This window comes from Neopsephotus bourkii, unplaced genomic scaffold, assembly GCF_033783945.1.
Source record: "Neopsephotus bourkii isolate Nb327-2 ecotype Australia unplaced genomic scaffold, CSIRO-AGI_Nbou_v1 NB_567, whole genome shotgun sequence".
NCBI classification, from domain to species: domain Eukaryota; kingdom Metazoa; phylum Chordata; class Aves; order Psittaciformes; family Psittacidae; genus Neopsephotus; species Neopsephotus bourkii.
Window position 1 is genome coordinate 339,118 of NW_026901068.1, and position 19,819 is coordinate 358,936.

The 19,819-nt window shown below is 37.1% G+C and overlaps 1 protein-coding gene across 2 annotated transcripts in view; it reads right to left on the reverse strand.

Annotated features, from left to right (window-relative positions):
* Nucleotides 1-5,387: 5,387 nt before the first annotated feature.
* The window catches only part of CFAP54 (cilia and flagella associated protein 54), a 118,354-nt gene continuing 103,922 nt past the window's right edge, over nt 5,388-19,819 (reverse strand). The window contains exons 63-69 of one of the 2 annotated variants that reach the window (XM_061351232.1): nt 18,910-19,110; nt 17,506-17,714; nt 13,351-13,500; nt 11,592-11,698; nt 10,616-10,805; nt 9,196-9,273; nt 5,388-5,918 (exon numbers count right to left, since the gene is read on the reverse strand). In XM_061351232.1, the coding sequence (XP_061207216.1) occupies nt 5,799-5,918; nt 9,196-9,273; nt 10,616-10,805; nt 11,592-11,698; nt 13,351-13,500; nt 17,506-17,714; nt 18,910-19,110 (1,055 nt within the window). In that variant the 3' untranslated portion in view covers nt 5,388-5,798. The remainder of the gene's footprint in view (nt 5,919-9,195; nt 9,274-10,615; nt 10,806-11,591; nt 11,699-13,350; nt 13,501-17,505; nt 17,715-18,909; nt 19,111-19,819) is intronic. The other variant, XM_061351233.1, reaches the window with a different exon arrangement.

Consider the following 19,819-nt stretch of genomic DNA (forward strand, 5'->3'; position numbering starts at 1 on the left):
AAAAGCACCCAGCACAGCCCACCTGGTCCTTGTTCTTCAGTGGGGCATCTTGGTGGCACATCATATTAATTTATTAATTAAAATAGTATTATTAAATATCAGTTATATACTATATCAGTTATACCTATTGTAATTAATACATTCTAAACAGAGAAGTTTCTGATCTGAACCTGTCAGCTCAAGTCCATGGAATGGTTAGGGTTGGAAAGGACCTCAAGATCATCAAGTTCCAACCCCCCTGCCATGGGCAGGGACACCTCACACTAAACCATGTCACCCAAGGCTCTGTCCAACCTGGCCTTGAACACTGCCAGGGATGGAGCATTCACAGCCTCCCTGGGCAACCCATTCCAGTGCCTCACCACCCTTACAGGAAAGAATTTCTTCCTTATATCCAATCCAAACTTCCCCTTTTTAAGTTTTAACGCGTTTTTAAGTACAGCATGCTAACGTACCTGTTTGTCACATACCCTGCTGCGCCCTTTGCAGTAACTGCAAGTAACTGAAAATTGCTACGTCTGTATCTTGACTTGGAATACAGCTGTTACTCTGGTCATGCGGAACTTTATAGGAGTGTTTGTTTTTATTATTTTCATCTGGTAAAATAAAAGCACTTCCGCAAAGCTAATATGTATTTTCACTTCCTAAAGCTAAGTAGAAAATTATTCAGTAGAAGATTGTCTTTAAAGGGATATTAGACATGAAAACTGTAGCAAAACTGTTTCTACAGAGATCTGGTTTCAAATGAGTCTTCACCTTGTATACCCCTCAGGACTGGAATATCCAAAATACCCCTTTCACTTTCCTTTGCCAAAGAAGTTTTGATTTCCCAAGTTCATTTAATTTCTAGTCTGTATAAGTGAACTCAGAATCAGGGAAAAAAAAAAACAAACCCTTCATGTCATTGTTATACAAAGTACCATTAGTATTTCCCTACAGCAAGGAGGTGCACATTCTTATTGCAACTGTTAATCCTCATTAACCAGTCATTAGTCATTTTTAGATCATCTATCATTTGTTATCTGAGTCTTAAGGGATGTACAGCATTCCCGGAAGTCTTGTACCCCCACTCCACTTTACTCGCCTGATTTGACTTTAAACCAAACGTTTTACTTCTAAGGCCAATACTCATTATTCTGTTCTATATCCAATACACTGAAGGTAAAGATTTTTCTTTCCTGTAACATTATCCTCTAGCTTTTTTTCTTCTCACTGTGGAGTGTAGCTGTGTTTACAGGCAGGTAGGTGAGTACCTGTTTTCCAAGCCCTGAAGCCTTGAAGTTGAACAATTAATGATTTTCAGGTTTTTAAGTAAACATGACCAGCATTTTTTTGCTTCTTCTTTACCTCCTCAATTAAATCTAGGACTTCTGTTGGCATTTTCTATGCCAGTGACTGCAGTATTTCTTGCTGGTATTTATAAGAAATCACTGGGATACCTTGGTGTACCATCTTCGGGAAAGGCACCACAGCAAGAAGCCCAGTTCCTAAAGCAGAGTTGGTACTGTTGCGGTGAAGGGTGAAGGCCGCCTATGCAAGGCAGGGCATTCCAAGCAATTGTGCAAGGCTGTAATCGACAAAGTTCCATGTGCTGACCTCCCCAGGCCTTGGCAAGGAGACACATGACTGCCAGGAAGCAAGGAGCTTTCCCTAGGATATTGCTGGGTTTTGGTAGCTGCTGAAACATTCTTTTCAATTCTGGATGTCAGGCCAGGAGCTAAACCCACCCTGAAGGTGCACGACTCTTCACAAAGCTTCACCCTTACAGCTGTCCTGAGCACAGCTAGGAGAGGCTACAGAGCCAGGCCCATCACCTTGCGATGACTTCTCATGTAGCATATTCTGGTTTTCCACTGTGTGACACTGAGATTTTTGTACTTTCTTTGCACATTAAGTAGAATCCTAAATCATGTTGACATGGGAGACAAATGAGAATAATTCTAATTATCTCTGGGGTTTCAAAGTGGAAAATTAAATTGCAGTGGTAAATATTTGACTTCGGCACTTGCCTCTGGACCCTTTCACCCACTCTATTTTAAAGATTAACCCATGTTTCATATTTTGATTTCTCTCATTTGATGATGTACTCGGTATCTTTAACTCAAAGAAAATCTTTGGCAAACATAAATGGATCTCTTTGCTGGCTTAATTAGTTCAGCATATTAGCCTGTAATTCCAACAATTAATTCTAGTTCCATCATTATTCTTTATAAGATCTTTCTTCTTGTATCTCAGTGAAAATGGATTTGGAAACAAATGACTATCCCTTTACATTCTGTCTCAATTGAATAACAACTTTCACAATAATTCCCTGCATCTTTCATTCAAGAATCTGAAAATATTTTCTAAATGTTGATGCAGAAAACTTCAAATATCTCACTGATGAGGGTATTACTGCTATCTTCAGATAAAGAAACTGAGGCATAGGGAGGCTAATTAGGAGGATTATTTGTTAGCTTGATGTCATCCAAAAACTGGATAAATAGTTAGGCCAACAAGAAATGAGCATGAATTGGAGCTGTAGTGGAATTTAAAACCCAGACATATACAGATGAATAAATCTGTTCAAAATTGCCAGTTTCCATATCATAAAATTAATTTAACCAGAAATAATTTCAGTTTGCTACATATTTATAGGCTTGAAACAAGTACCATGAGGGTCTTGAATATGCAACTCTCTACCAAGGCAGCAATACAACTTAAAAACTATACTGAAATAGTATTTGAAAAATGAAGTATTCTAAACCCCATTCAGACCTGTCAAACTCCCTGTCCATTTCAGTTTGAGCCCTAGCACATTCTCGATGATGCAGTTATTACTTACAGGACCAGAAGCCTGTTTTGTTCTCAGGATGCTTACTTCATTCAGTTCACAGAACAGACAATGCCAAAGGAATTTAAAAAAAAACCAACAAACCAACCACTTCTTTTTACAGTTCTTTAGTTCCCTGTAGAATCCTTCTCATCCCTCACCCAGGGGATGCACTGAAGATAAAATATCATTCATTTCAGAATCCTTTCAGTTTGTCCCCACAATGCTGCTTCTCTCTCTATTTCCTTGCCCCATCCCACAGTTTATCAGATACCCATTCCTTTCACAGATGTGGAATAGAGAAACATTTCAGTTAAAATTTGAAAAGACTTGGTAAACATGCCAGTGGTTCAAAGCTGTCGAGGCGGCACGTAGCCCTTCGGTGGTGCTGTACAGGACAGATCACAGAGCAGACCTTCATATACATTTCAGACTGAAATCCAGAAAGGTGCCTTTCCCCTCTTCCTTTTTAATTTTGGAGAGAGTGACAGAGACGAGTCTTCTATAGAAATATAATTGAGCATGGTGCTGACACATATTTATTCTAGTCTCACATATTGAAAGCTTTAGTCTGCTTTGGTTGGAAAGGAAAAACCTACCCAAACTACTATAATACATAAACCAAGAAGCAATTTACTTTGCAATTAGGTGTATTTTTTTTTTTCTGTGCAATTACTGGAGACATTTAGATACGAGCTTCCTTTCTTACAAACAGATTTTAACTAAAGAGTTTAATTATATGCGAAAATAAAAATGCTTTCTTTTGAAACCTGAATTGAATACTTAATCCCATGTTTATATTTTAGAGTAAAATCTGCTGCTATGGATACAGTGAGGTCAACATTTCAATGTTATTATTTTACTGCAGTGTGTTAAGGGAGATGGAAGGATACTATTTTTGTTTCAACAAAAATGTCTTAGAAAGTGTAATGTATTTTAAATGCATATGTAAAGGATTTTATTTAATATTTCTCTTTCAAGTATAGGAATTATACCAAGGTCCAGACTGGCAGCACTGAAGAAACACCTCATCCGTAATAGAACTTTACTTCCATTTTCACCTGGTGCTATATGGTGTTTTACGAATACTAATTAAGCTGCGCAAGTCCTATGATAATCCTCAAGGTGACCCCAAAAATCAAAAGGAAGGTTTATACTTTTTACAAAGCACAAGGAAAGATTGAGTAGTGTTCTTTTTAAAAAAAAAAAAAAAAAAGCTGAAATTTTCTACTTGTTCCTTGTAAAAGAAAAATGACTGATGTCAATTTTTATCTTTCCTGCTTTTTGAAGACCTGCAGAAGAATAAATCCTTTTAATTGAAAGAATAATACTAAGGAATATCTTCTCCAAACTGGCTGTTAGGCAGTTGAGTTAAATAACCATTCTAATTCAGTTTTAAAATTGTTGACAAATATGCTTTCCTTATCAATTACTCAGTTTTTACTTTTTTTTTTGTCGTATCATAATCCTTCTAGTTTTTCTACTACCTTCAGCACTCCAGAAAAGACTACACAAAATAAAAAAAAAAGCACAACTTCTAAAAAGCTGCACATAACACAAATAATGCATCCAGTCTTCTTTCTTATATAGGAATAAAGAAAACAGTAGAAAATTCTCACCCCATTTCTTTCTGCTACCGACAACATTTAAGATAATTATGCTGAATCTTTTACCTCTCCCTCTCTGTCTCTCCACAAAGGAAACTTCTTTCAATCGGGTAATATTTCTCTGAAAGCACAAGCCAAGGTAAATCTGCAGTTTCCAAATAGCTCAAAATATGTTACTGTTGTATCACTTGGCTACAGCACAGGGAGGGACTGACTGAAGTGAAAGGGCCTGACAGTTCAACCCAATTGTTTATTTTTCACCAAAACTGAACCCAGGAATGGCTGGTTAACTGTTCATCATTAAAATCCTTGTTATTCATGGCTACATAGAAGCATAGTATTCCACAGGACTCCTGCTCAAACATCCTGGGTGTTTTTTTTTTTTGCTGTCTGTTTCAAATTATTGTAACTATTGAAGGAGTGCCTGGCCTTGTGATGGGAGCAAAACCAGAGGGCCATGAGCACTGTCCTGTGCAGGCTTGTTAAACTGACTCACTTCTTTGTGTCAAATTCCCCATCTCTAACACTGGGACAAACATACTACCTCAGGTGGCTGTTGTTGGCACTCATTAGGGTTTTTTCAGCATTTTAAAATAGCATTTAAAGCATTCACAATATAAACAGAGGTTTTGTTAGCTTTTTAGAATGAAGACCAAAAACGTTCTATATTGTATCTTTTTTTTTTTTTTTTTTTACTGGATTTTTTTGTTTGGTTGGTTGGTTTTGGTTTGGGTTTGTTTGTGGTTTGTTTGTTTGTTTGTTTGTTTGTTTTGGGGGGGTGGTTGCTGGATTTTTTTTCCCTGCAGAAAAATGCTTTGAAATTATGAAGTCATCTGAACAATCATTTTCACCCTCCACAACATGCGTTGTGTTTAAGATACAAAAGTCTGAAGTGCCAGTTTCCCAATAGAAGTGTAAAAGAGCAAACTCAGTGACGAAGCCAAAAAAGAAAGTAATTCTCAACCTCAGAAATAAAACCAACTTTTAATAACTGCAAAAGCAATTAAATTGCTGATGAGAATAAAGCTTCAGGGAAAAAGCAGTATCTATTAGCAGATGCTGAAGGCTACAAGCCTATGCAGCTGTTCTAAACAATAAGAAACTACTGAGAAGCTAGAAAACCCCCATCAAACTCGCTTAATTATAGATGATTGAGAAAATCAATTTTTTAAACCTCTTATTAAGGAACTGCTTTTAATACACTTAATTCCTAAAAATGTATTTTAATTTTTTAAACTATTAATTTTAAATCATTAGAAACGAGATAAAAATTATAAAACACAGTATCCTAGTGTGATTAATGAGGTTGCTTCATTAACACAAGAAGTTAAGTCTAAATCTGTAGCACTCAGCAACCGATTCAATTGCAAAAATAGAATTTAGTGAAACAAAGAAATGATCCAATTAAAAAGACTTTCTTCAGTTATTATACAGCCATTGGCAGGATCAAACATAGCTTCCAAATTTGCTATTGACTGCAAAGTAACATCAAATGGGATCTGGAAAAAAGAAAGAAAACAGGAAAAAAAATCTATTAAGCTTATAGTTACCAAAAAGTACACATATACAAATATCTCCATATTAAAGCCAGATTTCTGACCTAAAACCAAAGAAAAAGTTAGAAATATTAATTGCCTCAACTAAAATTTATAGTTAATGAATCACAGAATCACAGAATGGCTGAGGTTGGAAGGGGCCACTGAAGGTCATTTAATCCAACCTCCCTGCTCAAGCAGGCTCTCCTGGAGCACATTAACTCAGGATTGTGCCCAGGCAGCTCTTGAGTATCCCCAGTGAAGGAGACTCCATAACCTCTCTGGGTAACCTGTTCCAATGCTCAGTCACCTAAATGATCTCTCACCCACTCCTCCTCAACCAAGGGAAAGACTTCCTTTCTCCAGACCTTCTCACTGGTTTCTTGGGTCAGGGATTCCTGAGGGCTGGCTTTAGCATTAAAGACTGAAGTAAAAAAGGCATTCATTATATTTTCATTCTCTACACCCTCTGTCACCATGGTCCCTGATCCATTCAGTAGAAGGCCCACAATTTCCCTAGTTTTCCTCTTATTATTCATGCATTTGAAGAATTGTTTTTGACATCCTTAGTCAGATACAATTCCATGTCCATGGACATGGAGAACTATTGAGCTGATTTAGACACTCAGAAGAACTAACTAAAGAAAGGGAAGCTTGGAATAAGCTATCTAGAGAGGTTATTTTTTAATGCAATTATTTTATATATAAAATTAAAATTTAAGATTGGAACTGCCAAACACTATATTATCTCCCTGAAGAAGATAACTATTCATGAAGTAGCTTTAAAAACAAGCCAGCTGATCAATTTTTATTCTTAAAAACATGAAGAGTCAGATAATTCTCAATGAATAATTCAGTAAGAATGCACTTTTTCCACTTGCTGGATCAAAAGCACTGTAGAACACACAGACAGAAAAAAAGAGAATCAAAGAAGAGAAGTTGGAAACATGGTAAGAGTTAAAGTGTGACAGCTCAGAGAATGAGAAAACAAATATCATAAATTAGAACCGACTTTGCCCAATTAATTCACAAGAATATGAGCAACAAAAAAGTGCATGTTAGGAAACATGATGTAAAGCTACATATAAGCAATGTATCTACTGTCTTCTCCTGTGTGTTTGAATACAAAGGAATGTATTACCCTATGGTATTTCTAGTCCCACTTTGATCTTTCCACCTTTAGCCAAGAAGCCTGGGTAATGCACACATACAGCTTGCTTGGAATTTTGGAAATACTACGTAGAAATATGCTACATATAATGAAGTGCTGAGCTCTCTGCAAGTTCTGTTGGCATTAGAGAAGAATGAAGATACTCAGCATCTTGAAGGATTAGGCTTCCCTTGCTCAACCAAATATGCCGTATCTAACAGAATCTCATTTTGAAGTCTCTATCTGAAACTTTGTGATGGAAAGCCCATTGTTCCACCTGTTGAATCATTTTAGCTTGTTGTGGCATTTACCCTGAGTAAAGCAGTGCAGTTAACATCGTATTCTTATTGAAAGTACAACACTAAATCTGCTCCTTCACTTTCATCATAGACCCACAAATAGAAGCAGGCAAAGTGAAGAGGAATTCACAAGAATTTAAAACAGGTCCAGGAGACCCATGTGATTCAGGAAAGCTGAGCTGTACCTATCCCTAGGTATCTGTCAAATCTCTGTACCATGGAAGATAGTTCTGTGGAACTGCGAAAAGTGTAGCTTTGGAGAATGAGTGTGTGAGTATTTTTATGCACTGATAAATCCAGATGGAGTGATATGAAGGTCTCGGAGTCATTTAGGAGAGACCTTCAGGATGGATAACAAGGGGTGACAAGAATGGTGCAATATGCATAAAAGGGAAGCATGCACTCTTAGGTACCAGACTGAAGGATGCACAGGACAGCATTACAGATAGGCCACTACCCAAACTGTTCCCAGATAAAACTCAGGATTCTCTTGCAGCAGGAAGAGCTGTCTCGCTTGAAGAGTACAGTGGATGCATTATACATTATAATTCCATTGTGAACAATTACAGGCAAGATGTTTGAGGATTTGTGGCAAGGGGGAAGTGGGCATGATGTAGGATCATAGAATGGTTAGGGTTAGAAAGGACCTTAAGATCATATAGTTCCAACTTCCCTGCCATGGGCAGGGATGCCTCACACTAGACCATGTTGCCCAAGGTTCTGTCCAACCTGGCCTTGGACACTGCTAGGGATGGAACATTTACCACTTCCTTGGGCAGTCTGTTCCAGTGCCTCACCACCCTCACAGTAAAGAACTTCTTCCTTACACCTAACCTGAACTTCTGTTTAAGTTTAAACTCATTACCCCTTGTCCTATCACTACAGTCCCTGATGAAGAGATCCTTGTAGGATCCCTTCAGATACTGGAAGGCTGCTGTGAGGTCTCCATGCAGCCTTCTCTTCTCCAGGCTGAATGGCCTCAATTTTCCCAGCACAGAAGTTGGTATTGGCCCACTTCTCAAATGTGTCAGGATCCCTTCAGATGACATCCCTTCCCTCCAGTATACCCATCAACACACAGCTTAGTGTCATGGGCAAACTTGCTGAGGGCACACTCAATCCCACTGTCCATGTCACTGGGCAGTGTGTAACATGTCACAGTGGATTCGAAAATCTTCCTTGGAGTTCCTTGGGCCCTGGCAGCTAGGGTCCTCTCCTGATCCTCTTAGGGTGGCTGAGAACACTGGACACTTGCTGCCTGCTGTTCCCATAGTCTCCTCTGGGATACTGACTACAACTTGGTAACAAGAATACAACAGCTCAGACAAAAAAAATGGCATGCTATCTCTCAGGACATGTCATGGGCAGGACAGAGAAAGTTAAAGAAAATGGAAAGAAAGCCTGAATAACTGTAAAATCACTGGGATGGAAGGAAATTACATTTGGCAATTGTACCATGGAATTTCACTACAGTCTGTGCAAACAGTGACCAGAGAACGGTGCATAATCTAGATGAACCCATTGTGAGTGAGATTAATTTTTAATACAGTTTTATAAGTATATATATATATTATAAAATGGTAATCCTAATAAACAGTGAAGGTATTCATAGTTTGCAATCATACACATTTGTATTTCATTTATAAACACAAAAAAATAAAAGCCAGATGGAAAGCCCAACAATGTATGAGAAAAAAAATGGGAACATAACACTATAATCCATGTTTTAGTTTAACTGAACAATTGTTTTACTTCAGAAAACAGATTTTTACTATTAAGGAGAAGAGCATACCTCAGTTACTGGCAAGGACAAGGCTGGAACAATAGACAGCAGTGCTTTGACTTCAGATAAACACTTTTTGGCCATTTCCTAGTAGTATAAAACAAGACAAATCTAATGTTGTACTATCAGTCTCCTCGGATAAGCTAACAGATTACTTAGCTTTACAACATTTTTCAGAACAATCAAGTTTTAGGTTGTTTTAATTGAATTTACCACAAAATAAACCTTAGCTTATGAATATAAATTTTCTGCAACACAAACAGTTGTGTTTGATATACAAACACAAGTGCCCTAACCTTGCAGTTTCAACTGAGGCAAAATTGCCCCTGGTGCAAGTATTAAATCCAGTGGCTGAGCATACTTTTGCTATGTATTTACTAAAGATGTTATGAATAAACACTCCAACAAGATGATATTTATACATGCATAATGCATGGCATGTGAATTTTACTAGTATTCTAAACATTGTTTTTCCAATTACTTTCATATATTAATGAAAGTTTGAGCAAAACCCTTAGGTAATCAGAAGCACCCACTAAAGGATGGCTCTGTCTACCCCCCTGAAAACACTGCAATTGGCCAAAACATTGTTTGTTCTCCAGGCTGGTCAAAATACAGCCTCGTAATAATGGCACAGTGCACAATTGTCACTGTTTCACAGCATCCATCAGACAAAATGACAGCCTCTACATCATTAATCATTTCATATAATAGATATAAAGAGAATCCTGTCATATGATAAATGTCTCCCACTTTGAAAATAAACGTCTATTTTGCCTTGGCATTTATCAAGCAGCAGTTATGCTGTGGCAACATTCTATTCCAATGACATTATCTCAAACAGACCACATGGAAAATTCTGAAATTACCTCTTTTGTGTGTGTGTATGGGGGGGGGAAGTTACTTGGTTGTGGACCATATGCAGCTTTGCTAAGAAAAAGAAAAGAGGAAGGTGGCATAGAAAAATGAAAATAAATTCACTGCCAGTCTTAGTCCTGTCTCAGTAACATTATTAGAAGGTTCTTATTTCAGAAACTGTCACTGCCCATTTTGTATTGGAGATGTGCAAATGATTTTTAAAAAGCACTTTTGGGTTGATCACCATACTAATTTAACACTTTGCCAAGCATTTCCAGACAGAGATTATTTTAAATTAGGCATCAATTTTCAAATCTATCTACTTGAAGGTGTGGCCTTTATTTTCAAGTGGAAGGTTGAAGATGCCTGACATTTTTGTAAAGTGACAAGCAATATACAAGGAAGAGTTAAATATTAAATGAAAAGTGAAAATACTTCAACAGTGCTTGAAAGGGGTGAGGGAATTTTAATCTTTTGTTTGCCTTCTAACTTACCTGTCATCATTTATTTCACCAAACAGACATCTTGAATAAAGTCAGGCATATTTAAGAACAGAGCTGTTCTCACTTACTTCTGTTTTTTCATCAAGATGCACTTTTGCAAAATTTGTTTCGGGGGTTTTTGAAGGAGTTGTTTCCAAAGTTTCACTTTGTTCAAGGAACCATGTGGGTTCTGAAGCTGAAGACAAGCTTTTAGAACTTTGCATCAACACCTCAACTTGCTGCTTCAGATTACATAGCTCCCTCTGTAAACAAATAATTCTGAAAGAAGAGATTTTTCATTGTTGCTGTTATAAGTAACAATATTTGATGTTTGAGGGTTTTAATTAAACTGACCTCGCTTTTATTACGTATTGAATATGTTCTACATTTTCTGTCAAGACTAAACTCATAAATTTACAAAAAGAAGTTTTCCATTAAAGACAGTGGAAATATGTAATGCATTCGCTTTTTGCATTAAAAATGGAAAGACGTATTTTCAGAATGACTTGTTAGGAAAAGATTTTCTCATCCAGCCAGCACAAGGGTGGCAGGGGCTCCAACTTTTCTTGCCCCTTTATTCCTTCCCCTCCATCTGTTTAGCATTTCCAAAAGTTCTGAGGCTAGATGAATGACAAGGAAGATGTAATGGAAAATGTCACAGGATGTAAAAGCAAAGTCTGAGTCTAGGGTAAAACTAAGAAACATTTTTGCACGCTCAGAGTTGTAATATGGGATGGAGAATGTAGCTGATCCAGTGAGAGAGTGGGAATGACTGCTGGGGCTGCTTCTTAGATTTGCTAGTGTTTTCTTAAGCTTCTATGCCAGTGTAATGTAATGAGCCTATTTTACTCAGTTCTTTAAGAATCAAAACTAAAATGATAATGTACTGAAAAGGCATATGTTGGATGGGTTTAATGCTGTGTACAACACCTTAGAGTTTTTATAGTGAAGAACCTCTGAAACGCAAATATGAATGTTTTTAAGGATTTACAGCTTTCTAAGTCAAGTGGTTGACTGATCTTTAAGGTAGCATGAAATAACAGGATAAAGTCAGTGATTATTTACCTAGACAATGGAATCCACAAGTGGCCTGAAAATATAGACGTTGAACTGAAATTCTTGATGTCACTAATCTTGACAGGCTCTGTATTATAAGCATAAAGCAGCAAAACCTGTAAAAGAGATGGAATCAGTGAGCTGTAATGCAGTAGGGTATCATAGACCTGAGCTATTTCATTTATACTAGATTACAGTTACTATCATACACAGTGTACTGATGAAGACTTAGATAACTGACTTTCCAAAAAGGGGAGAGTGTGGACTCACATGAATTTGTGATATCGTCAGTTTTAATAGGTTTTTAAGCAATTTAATTATGCATATAATTTATATGGTTAAAATTTTAATTATACCCCACAGAGTCACCATCAAAATCCTAGTGTTGTCCTGATCCTGGTCAATGAATTCCACTTATGCTCATGTCCAGAGTTCTAACTTCAGGTAGGCTGAATTTCCCAAGGCCCTGTGTAATTAGTTAAGTGTGCTATATGGCCCTGTGCATGGCTGTCCTCATACTAGGTTTAAATCACATAACTCACCAATCTAAAAAAACTGTATCGATATAAGAGCACAAGAAAATGAAATAGAATGTTCTCATCTTTCACTGAAATAGTTTTCTATTATGATTGAAAATATTCTTCCCTGAATAATTTGACTACATGGAGAATGTCAAGATTACAGCATTCACATATTACATTTTTTCCCGAGTTCTCTCTGCATCTAAGGATCTGTAAGGTAGTGATAAAGTAACCTGCAAAACTGCATTGAAAAGTATCTTGTATGCACTAATTTCACAGGGCTTCTGTCATAGAATCACAGAATGGTTCTGGGGTTAGAAAATATATTACAATCATATAGTTCCAACCCCCCTGCCATGGGCAGGGACACCTCCCACTAGACTAGGCTGCTCAAGGTCCTGTCCAGCCTGGCCTTGTACACTGCCACAAATGAGGCATTCACAACTTCTGTGGACAGCCTGTTCCAGTGCCTCACCACCCTCACAGTAAACAATTTCTTCCTTATATCTAAGCTTTATTTCCCCTGTTTAAGTTTGAAGCCATTATCCCCTTTCCTGTCACTTACAGTCCCTGATGAAGAGTCCCTCCCTGCATCCTTGCAGGCCCCCTTCAGATACTGGAAGGCTGCTATGAGGTCTCCACACAGCTTTCTCTTTTCTAGGCTTACTAATAGAGAAGAAAACGGTCTAGTAGAAAATTTAATCCTGATCTGATCTGCCCAAAAATTTGGAGACCATGAATTTCTACTGCAGTAGCAGAAATTTTACATACATGCTGTTCCCTTGTTTTAAAATAAAACAAATTCCATGTTTTAGTCTGCTGCTTTTTTCTCTTGCTCAAATCTCTCTCATCTTTCATGTTTAGTCTGACTGTATAAATGTATCTTTGATTTTCCAACAGCTTCCCACCAAACAGGATTGTTTGAATGCATTTGTCAGCTCTAACCAGACTTAACAAAGTGGAGGTCTTAAAGACATCATGAATCTGCAACGGGCATGAATACAACATGGCCTGGAAGCATTATATGGTCAACAAAATATTTCTTTGGTCTGCCACGAAAAAACTGTCCAAAACCCCTGCATTCTGTTTGTCCTGCATACCAGGTTTGCAGCACAGCTGTTGTCCAGCTTGCCAATCAGCATATGTATAATTTGATTAAAAAGCTGATCAGTCATAACACAAATATTCATTGGGAATGAGACTTAATTTGCTCCAATACCTAAGGAACTGTTTTGGTGCAGTTATACCTTAGTCTCTGTATTGTTGGATGGCTTTGCCAGAGAAGGAATATACCACTGAATGTTAATTTCCTTATTTGGAGCATTTGCTGCCCTATTCTCCATCTGACGCTCTGCTTCTGCGATGACAGAAACTGGAGAAGATATTCCTGGAGACACCTGAAACAGGAGAAAATTTTGAGTTGTATTTTTTGCTAGTGTAACATGCCAAATCTGTTATAATCTAGTGCCTACCAGAATCAGTATGACTTTCACACCCACATAAATGCATGCTTATTTAGGTAAATGGGTAATTTTAAAAGGTGCCCATTTGACCAGGATGCAAGTTAAGGCTTTTCAAAATTCACATGATGAGACATTTCAAAGGTAATGCAAAGGACCTCTGGGCTGACTTACAGACATCTACAGTAACAACAATTGCTACCTTTGACTTATCTTCCTTATGGCATTACTTTTTCTGCTGAAAGACAATACTTGACATGCTGATCACACAAAACGTAGTGCTGAAAAAGTAATGTTTTGGCTATACATATTGATAATTAAAATAGTAATTGGAATGTGTCCTGGGTTTAGCAGCAGCAGTCATTTTTTCTCCTTCTTGGTAGCTGGTGCAGTGCTGTGTTTTGACTTTCGGGCTCGGAACAAAGCTGATAAAAATGGTGTTTTGGTTTGGCCAAGGACTTTGTGAGTCTCATGCTCTGCCAGGGAGGAGGGGAGGCCGGGAGGAAGCAGAGACAGGACACCTGACCCAAACTGACCAAAGAGGTATTCCATACCACAGCACGTCATGCCGAGGGGGGAACTGGGGGGGGACCCGGAAGGGAGGGGGTCGGCCGGGTCGGACTGGCGGTTCGGCGCGTGGTATTGTACTCCTTTCCTTTGCTGTTTTCTCTTATCATTGTTGTCGTTGGTGGTAGCAGTGGTGATTCGTATTGTACCTTAGTTACTAAACTGTTCTTATCTCAAGCCGTGGGAGTTGCATTTCTTTTTGATTCTCCTCTCCGTTCCCCCAGGAGTAGGGGGAGGGCAAGAAGGGGGGGGAGTGGGTAACAGGCTGTCTGGCTGTGGGTTAAACCACGACAGTTCTTTTTGGCGCCCAACGTGGGGCACGAAGGGGCTGAGATAACAACAGATCTGACCGGATTAATAGTCACTCATCACAATGCTGATTTATTGGCTCTCAAAGTTGTTCCTCTTGATCTCACAGCTTCAGAATGTTGTAATTTACTTAGATCTGGTATTTGCTGTATTAGTGTTTTTCAAGTGTGGGGCTTGGGCTAAAGTTCTTGTCTCAGTGTACTTTATGATGATGACTTGTAACACAATAGAATTATTGATCATGAAACTTATCTGGTTTATGTTCCCAGTATGGTCACCACCTTTATACTTTGGGAGGTATATAATAGAAATGCTTAGCAATTACACATATTCTTTCTCCTTCTCGGGTGGTCAACCTGTGAAGGAGGCATTCTTTTACCCTCCCATTCCTCCCCCCTCGGCAAGGGGGGGAGGCTGTGGGTTAAACCACGACAAATGTTAAACTAATGATTTATTGATATTTACCTATTTGTTTTCTTTTTAGCTGTGCAACTAACAAAGGGTGATACCTTCTGAAAAGTCAGTCACTTAATTTGTGAGGATTTGTAATATGTCACATTTACTAAAATATGTATGGAAAATTAGTAGTTCTAATAGTTAGTAACTGTTCATCAGATAGTTACTGTTTGACTGTCATTTACCAGGGAAGTAATGGAGAAATATTGTAAACCAATATCTACTCATGAATAAAAGTTGGGTTTTTTTTTAATAAAATATTTTATTTAAAAGCTGAGCAGTGCCATACTTTTCCTACTTTTCAAAGTGTTACGTATTTCTGTAAAGAGCAGAGAAGTTCAGAGAGTGAGAATGTGGGGCAAAGCTGAAGTACTTGAAAACGTTGTTAATACCTCCATGACTGGTTCAAAAATGTGGGCACTGAAGACAGCTGCCTGGGCAGTTAGTTCAATTTTGAATGTTCATTGCTGAAAAAAGCTGGAGAATTTAACCACTTTGTTTTCAGAAAATACTGTTCATGACTGATACAGGACACTAAACCCAGGTGGTGGATTTTTCAGTGACATAATCTTACTTGTAAAGCCAGTTCCATCTCACATCAATATACAGAAGTGAAGATAAATCTGAAGCCATGCATGGTGAAGTCATGCATTTGAGCATAAGGATATTCTTCAGTTTCGCATGGGACAATTAACTGGGGATGATCCATGCCACAGACTCAAAACACTGAGGCAGTGATAACAGCAGCCATAACCTGTGGTACGCCATGAGGTATGCATGGATCGCCCCCCCACTACAAGGATCTTCTACGTTCAGGATCTTTAGTTTGGCAATGAATCACCCACTATCCTGCTAGCGTGGAATGTGAACAGAATTATGAGAAAGCACATATATGGAGGTGGGGATAACTGAATTTGTTCCATGCCCCTGAAATAGAACTTTAAAAAGTGCATTTTATGATATATATTTCTTTCTAAAACCTGTAGTATGTTTTCTTCTTCACTAAACTGCATCTTTTGTTATTTACATTATAATGAATCTTTTTGACGAAGGATATTACAACTCCTGTTGGCAAACTGGAGGGTTGCTGAATGAAGTACAAAAATACTTATCTATTCAACTTTCTCAAAAGCCTGAAAACAGCCAACTTAGTTAAGTGCTTCCAGTACGACGTACTATCATGGGGTAGAATATAAAAACAAGCATGCAAAATGCAACAGGGCACACAGAGCTGAAAAATACTTCAAGATTCAAAAATAGAATTACAAAGATGTGCAAGTGAAACAATCTTTTACATAAAAATCATTCTTTCAAAAACTATACCTATTTGTACTGTTAAGAATCCTAGTATCAAATTACAGTAACATTTTTAAAATAACACAGCCTTCTGAATAAACCTTCTAAAAATGTTGTGATAAAAATCAGTGAAGCCTAGAATTAAAAAAAAATAAGAGCTTTATGCTTGTTAGCTGTCTACAACAGTGAAGCTAACACGTGATTATGCAGCTTGCACCCGTCATGAATATGACAGTGAGCTTTGAAGCTTATTATTCTAGGACAGTGTAATACTAATTATGTCAAAAAAAGACTAGACAGAGTAAAATAATTTTTGATATACGATGGCTTCTATAAATGTCACATACCATATATTTACAATTTATTCAGCATCACAGTCAGCTCTTTGTTGGGAAATGAGTAATGATATGCTGTCCAACACTGCAGAAAGTTCACCAACTCTAGAAGAGCTACTTTCACAAAATTATTTTAATTCATTTTTATAAGATATCAAGTTCTCACTCCTCAGGGCTCCCCTGTATCTATCTAATACTGAACATAACAGGTAAAAGATAAACCATAGAGAGTAACCTGTCACTTTAATTTTTTAGTATTAGGATAATTATTAATGTGAGAAGTGGAATGGAGAAACTTTGAAGAGAATTCTTCTTACATTGGATCTTCAAAGACAAATTTCATTCAATATTCAAAACATATTGCAGGGTCAGAGTAGACTCCAGAATTCCAAATCAAGATTTCTCTGAGTAATATAGTGTGAGCTGCCTATATTTGAAAGCTCAAACAGGCTGTCCGCGAGCCAGAGATCTGAAAAGATTAATTTTCTATCCAGCTGACAGTCAGTGAAAAAAATTGGCACACACCAAGTCTGAGGAAATACAAATTGTCTATTTTTTGAAAATCATTATAGGCCAAATTAATAATATAGATACTTGTACATATAAATGACATTGGTAGGACATTTTTGGTATGAAACATGGAGATCTACAGGATTAAAAGCCTCAGTCCTATCAAATAACACACACAACTTAATTAACTAACAAAATCTTAAATATCATTCTGTCTAATCTTTTAGGGTCTAAATACACTGGGAATGGGATAGAGAGAATTTTTGCAGGAATGACTTAACACAAGGATATTTGCATTTGGTATGACCATCACTGCTTCCTCAGGATTTTGGGTTTGCGCCAATCCTCTGCATAATGAATTTCATTCTTCTATAGTGTTCTCAGAAATCTCACCATTGGAATTAGCAAGAATCTGAGTGAAATGCAAGTATAATAAATATTTTTGAAACATTAGAAAAGAAACAAGTACCTTTGAAGAATCAGCTGGCCTATCAAGTGGCAATTCTGCATCATGTAACTCTTCTGGGAAATTCTCAAGACAACACACTGAATAATGAACCAAATGCTTTTTAAGAAACGAATGCATTTCTGCTATGCGTAGAACAATCCCTGCGTCAAAAACAGAACTAAGGTGTCCATCTCTTGCAGAAAATGATCCAGGTCCTGAGTCAGGGGCAGCTTTGAAAAGAGATTTTTATTACATCATGATCTGCCATTAAAAAGTAAAGTTTCTACAGCTACTCAACATTCACAGATTTTGAAAGTGTAGTATAATATGAAAGTCTATTCAGTATCAAATAAATGCATTTCCAACAAGTATACTGATTGTGCTTAAATATTACTGTTATGCTATTTGCATTGCAGTTTTTCACTGGAGATCTGATTAGGAAATAGCTCTCTCTAGGCGTTATAAACAAGTATATATGGTAGGTGCAGTTTTGAGGTTTAGATACTTGAATTTGGATGTATAATCATCAGTATATTCATTAGATATCTAAACCCTCATTAGAATAAATGCATATTTATTTAATACAGTCAAAAGAAGTTTTAAGAACTCAAGCCTCTAATTTAGACAGCTAGTAGCTGATCAGTTGAGTTGCTCCATAGGCTCCATGAATGGTAACTTCAGCTGAAATATACATGTACATTTTGACACCTACTTGTAGTTACTTTACTTATAGTTCTGTAGTGAGGTAGAATACTTCAGTTTCATTTGTTGCTGCAAGGAAAAAAGCCAAGCTTTTCTGAAATTACTACTTTCAGGTGTCAGGTTTCTCTCTAGGCAGCACCTGTATGTGCAGTCTAGTTCTGTTCTCAGCTATAAGGTCATCATTTGTATATACAGCAGCTGGCCATCAGATATAGATGGATAGTATTAGGGCCCTGAAATTCATGTATTCTTACTCTGCTTGAAAGGTCCTATCCATTACCAACTTTTGTTTACAGTGAAATAAACCAAGTATGTACATAACATCTGGGGTTTTAGTCAAAACACATTCAATAATGCTCAGACTTCCCATTTACACTATACTGAATTCTCATAAACGGGACTCCAAACTGAACAGATTTCTTTCTGATGTGACTTAAGTCTGATGTACCTAGAACTACAAATAAATATAGATTATGATTTTTTTTTTTTAATGCTTCAGATATAGTGAAAGAAATTAAGTTTTGAGAGATGTTTTTCTGGTATCACGATGGCTTATAAATAATTATTTAAAAAGTTATTATCTTGACTTCCAGCACTTGTAAACTGACATAAAATCAAGGAACTCAAAATGAGACTATCTCAGATGATAGCCTTTGTTCTTTTTGGCCCCAAGAACAATAACTTATCTATGGCAGTTTTCTGGAAGAAAGAAAAAAATCATACCAAATAGAAGATTTGTATTATAAAGTCTTTTTAAATAGTTGTGGTAGCGAATTAAGTGAATCCATGTTACTGTCTCTTTCTTCTGTCTGGCCTTGGTAGCAAGACTTTCTGTTCCTTCACTTTGGCTCTGCTTGTCTTCTATGATTTGCTCGGTTTCAGTAGAAAATGCTTTGGGACTTTCAGAAATAACCTTATATCCATCTGCAAATCCAGTTACAGTTCAACGTTAGACATTAAGAGAATGGTTGCATTTTAAAAGCTATTTCTGCGTTATGTTGAAGTTGACTAATCTGTAACAAAAAATGTAGCTTGTGAACCTTGTTTTAGTTAAGAGGAAAATTCTTTCTATTCTGCTTTAATATTAGTTGAACTGGTAAAGAAATTATTTCTCAAGGCTGTTTTTCAAGAAGCTAAAGGGGTGGAGAGCAAGGTGCTCTCTCTTGCTCTTTCTCTGAATTTAAATTAAACCCCTTATTTCTATATATTTTTCAATAGCAGATATTTCCTAAATGGAAACTGTAGTAACAGTCATCAGTCCCAATGACAGCAGTTGAACTTCCTAATTATTTAGAGGTAGTTATGTACTCTGCAATGTTTTTTGTTAGCTTCAAACCAGCCCCTTCTAGATATTAAGCACATTATCAATGAAATGTTTTCTTAAGTATGGGTTTTTAAAAATAATGTCTGGTTGTTGTTTTTCTTTTTTGTGCTGCCTAAAAGTTACATGAAGTGTAACTTCATGTTATGAAAAGTTATGAATGAAATGTTATGAAAAGTTATGAAAAAGAGGAAAAATATACCAGTAGTTATCACTATTCATTTTTCTTTTCACTGCATTAGTCCACGGCTCCTCAAAAGCCTACACAATTCTGCTGTTTCTCATTCCAAACTGGACAAACATTATGTTACA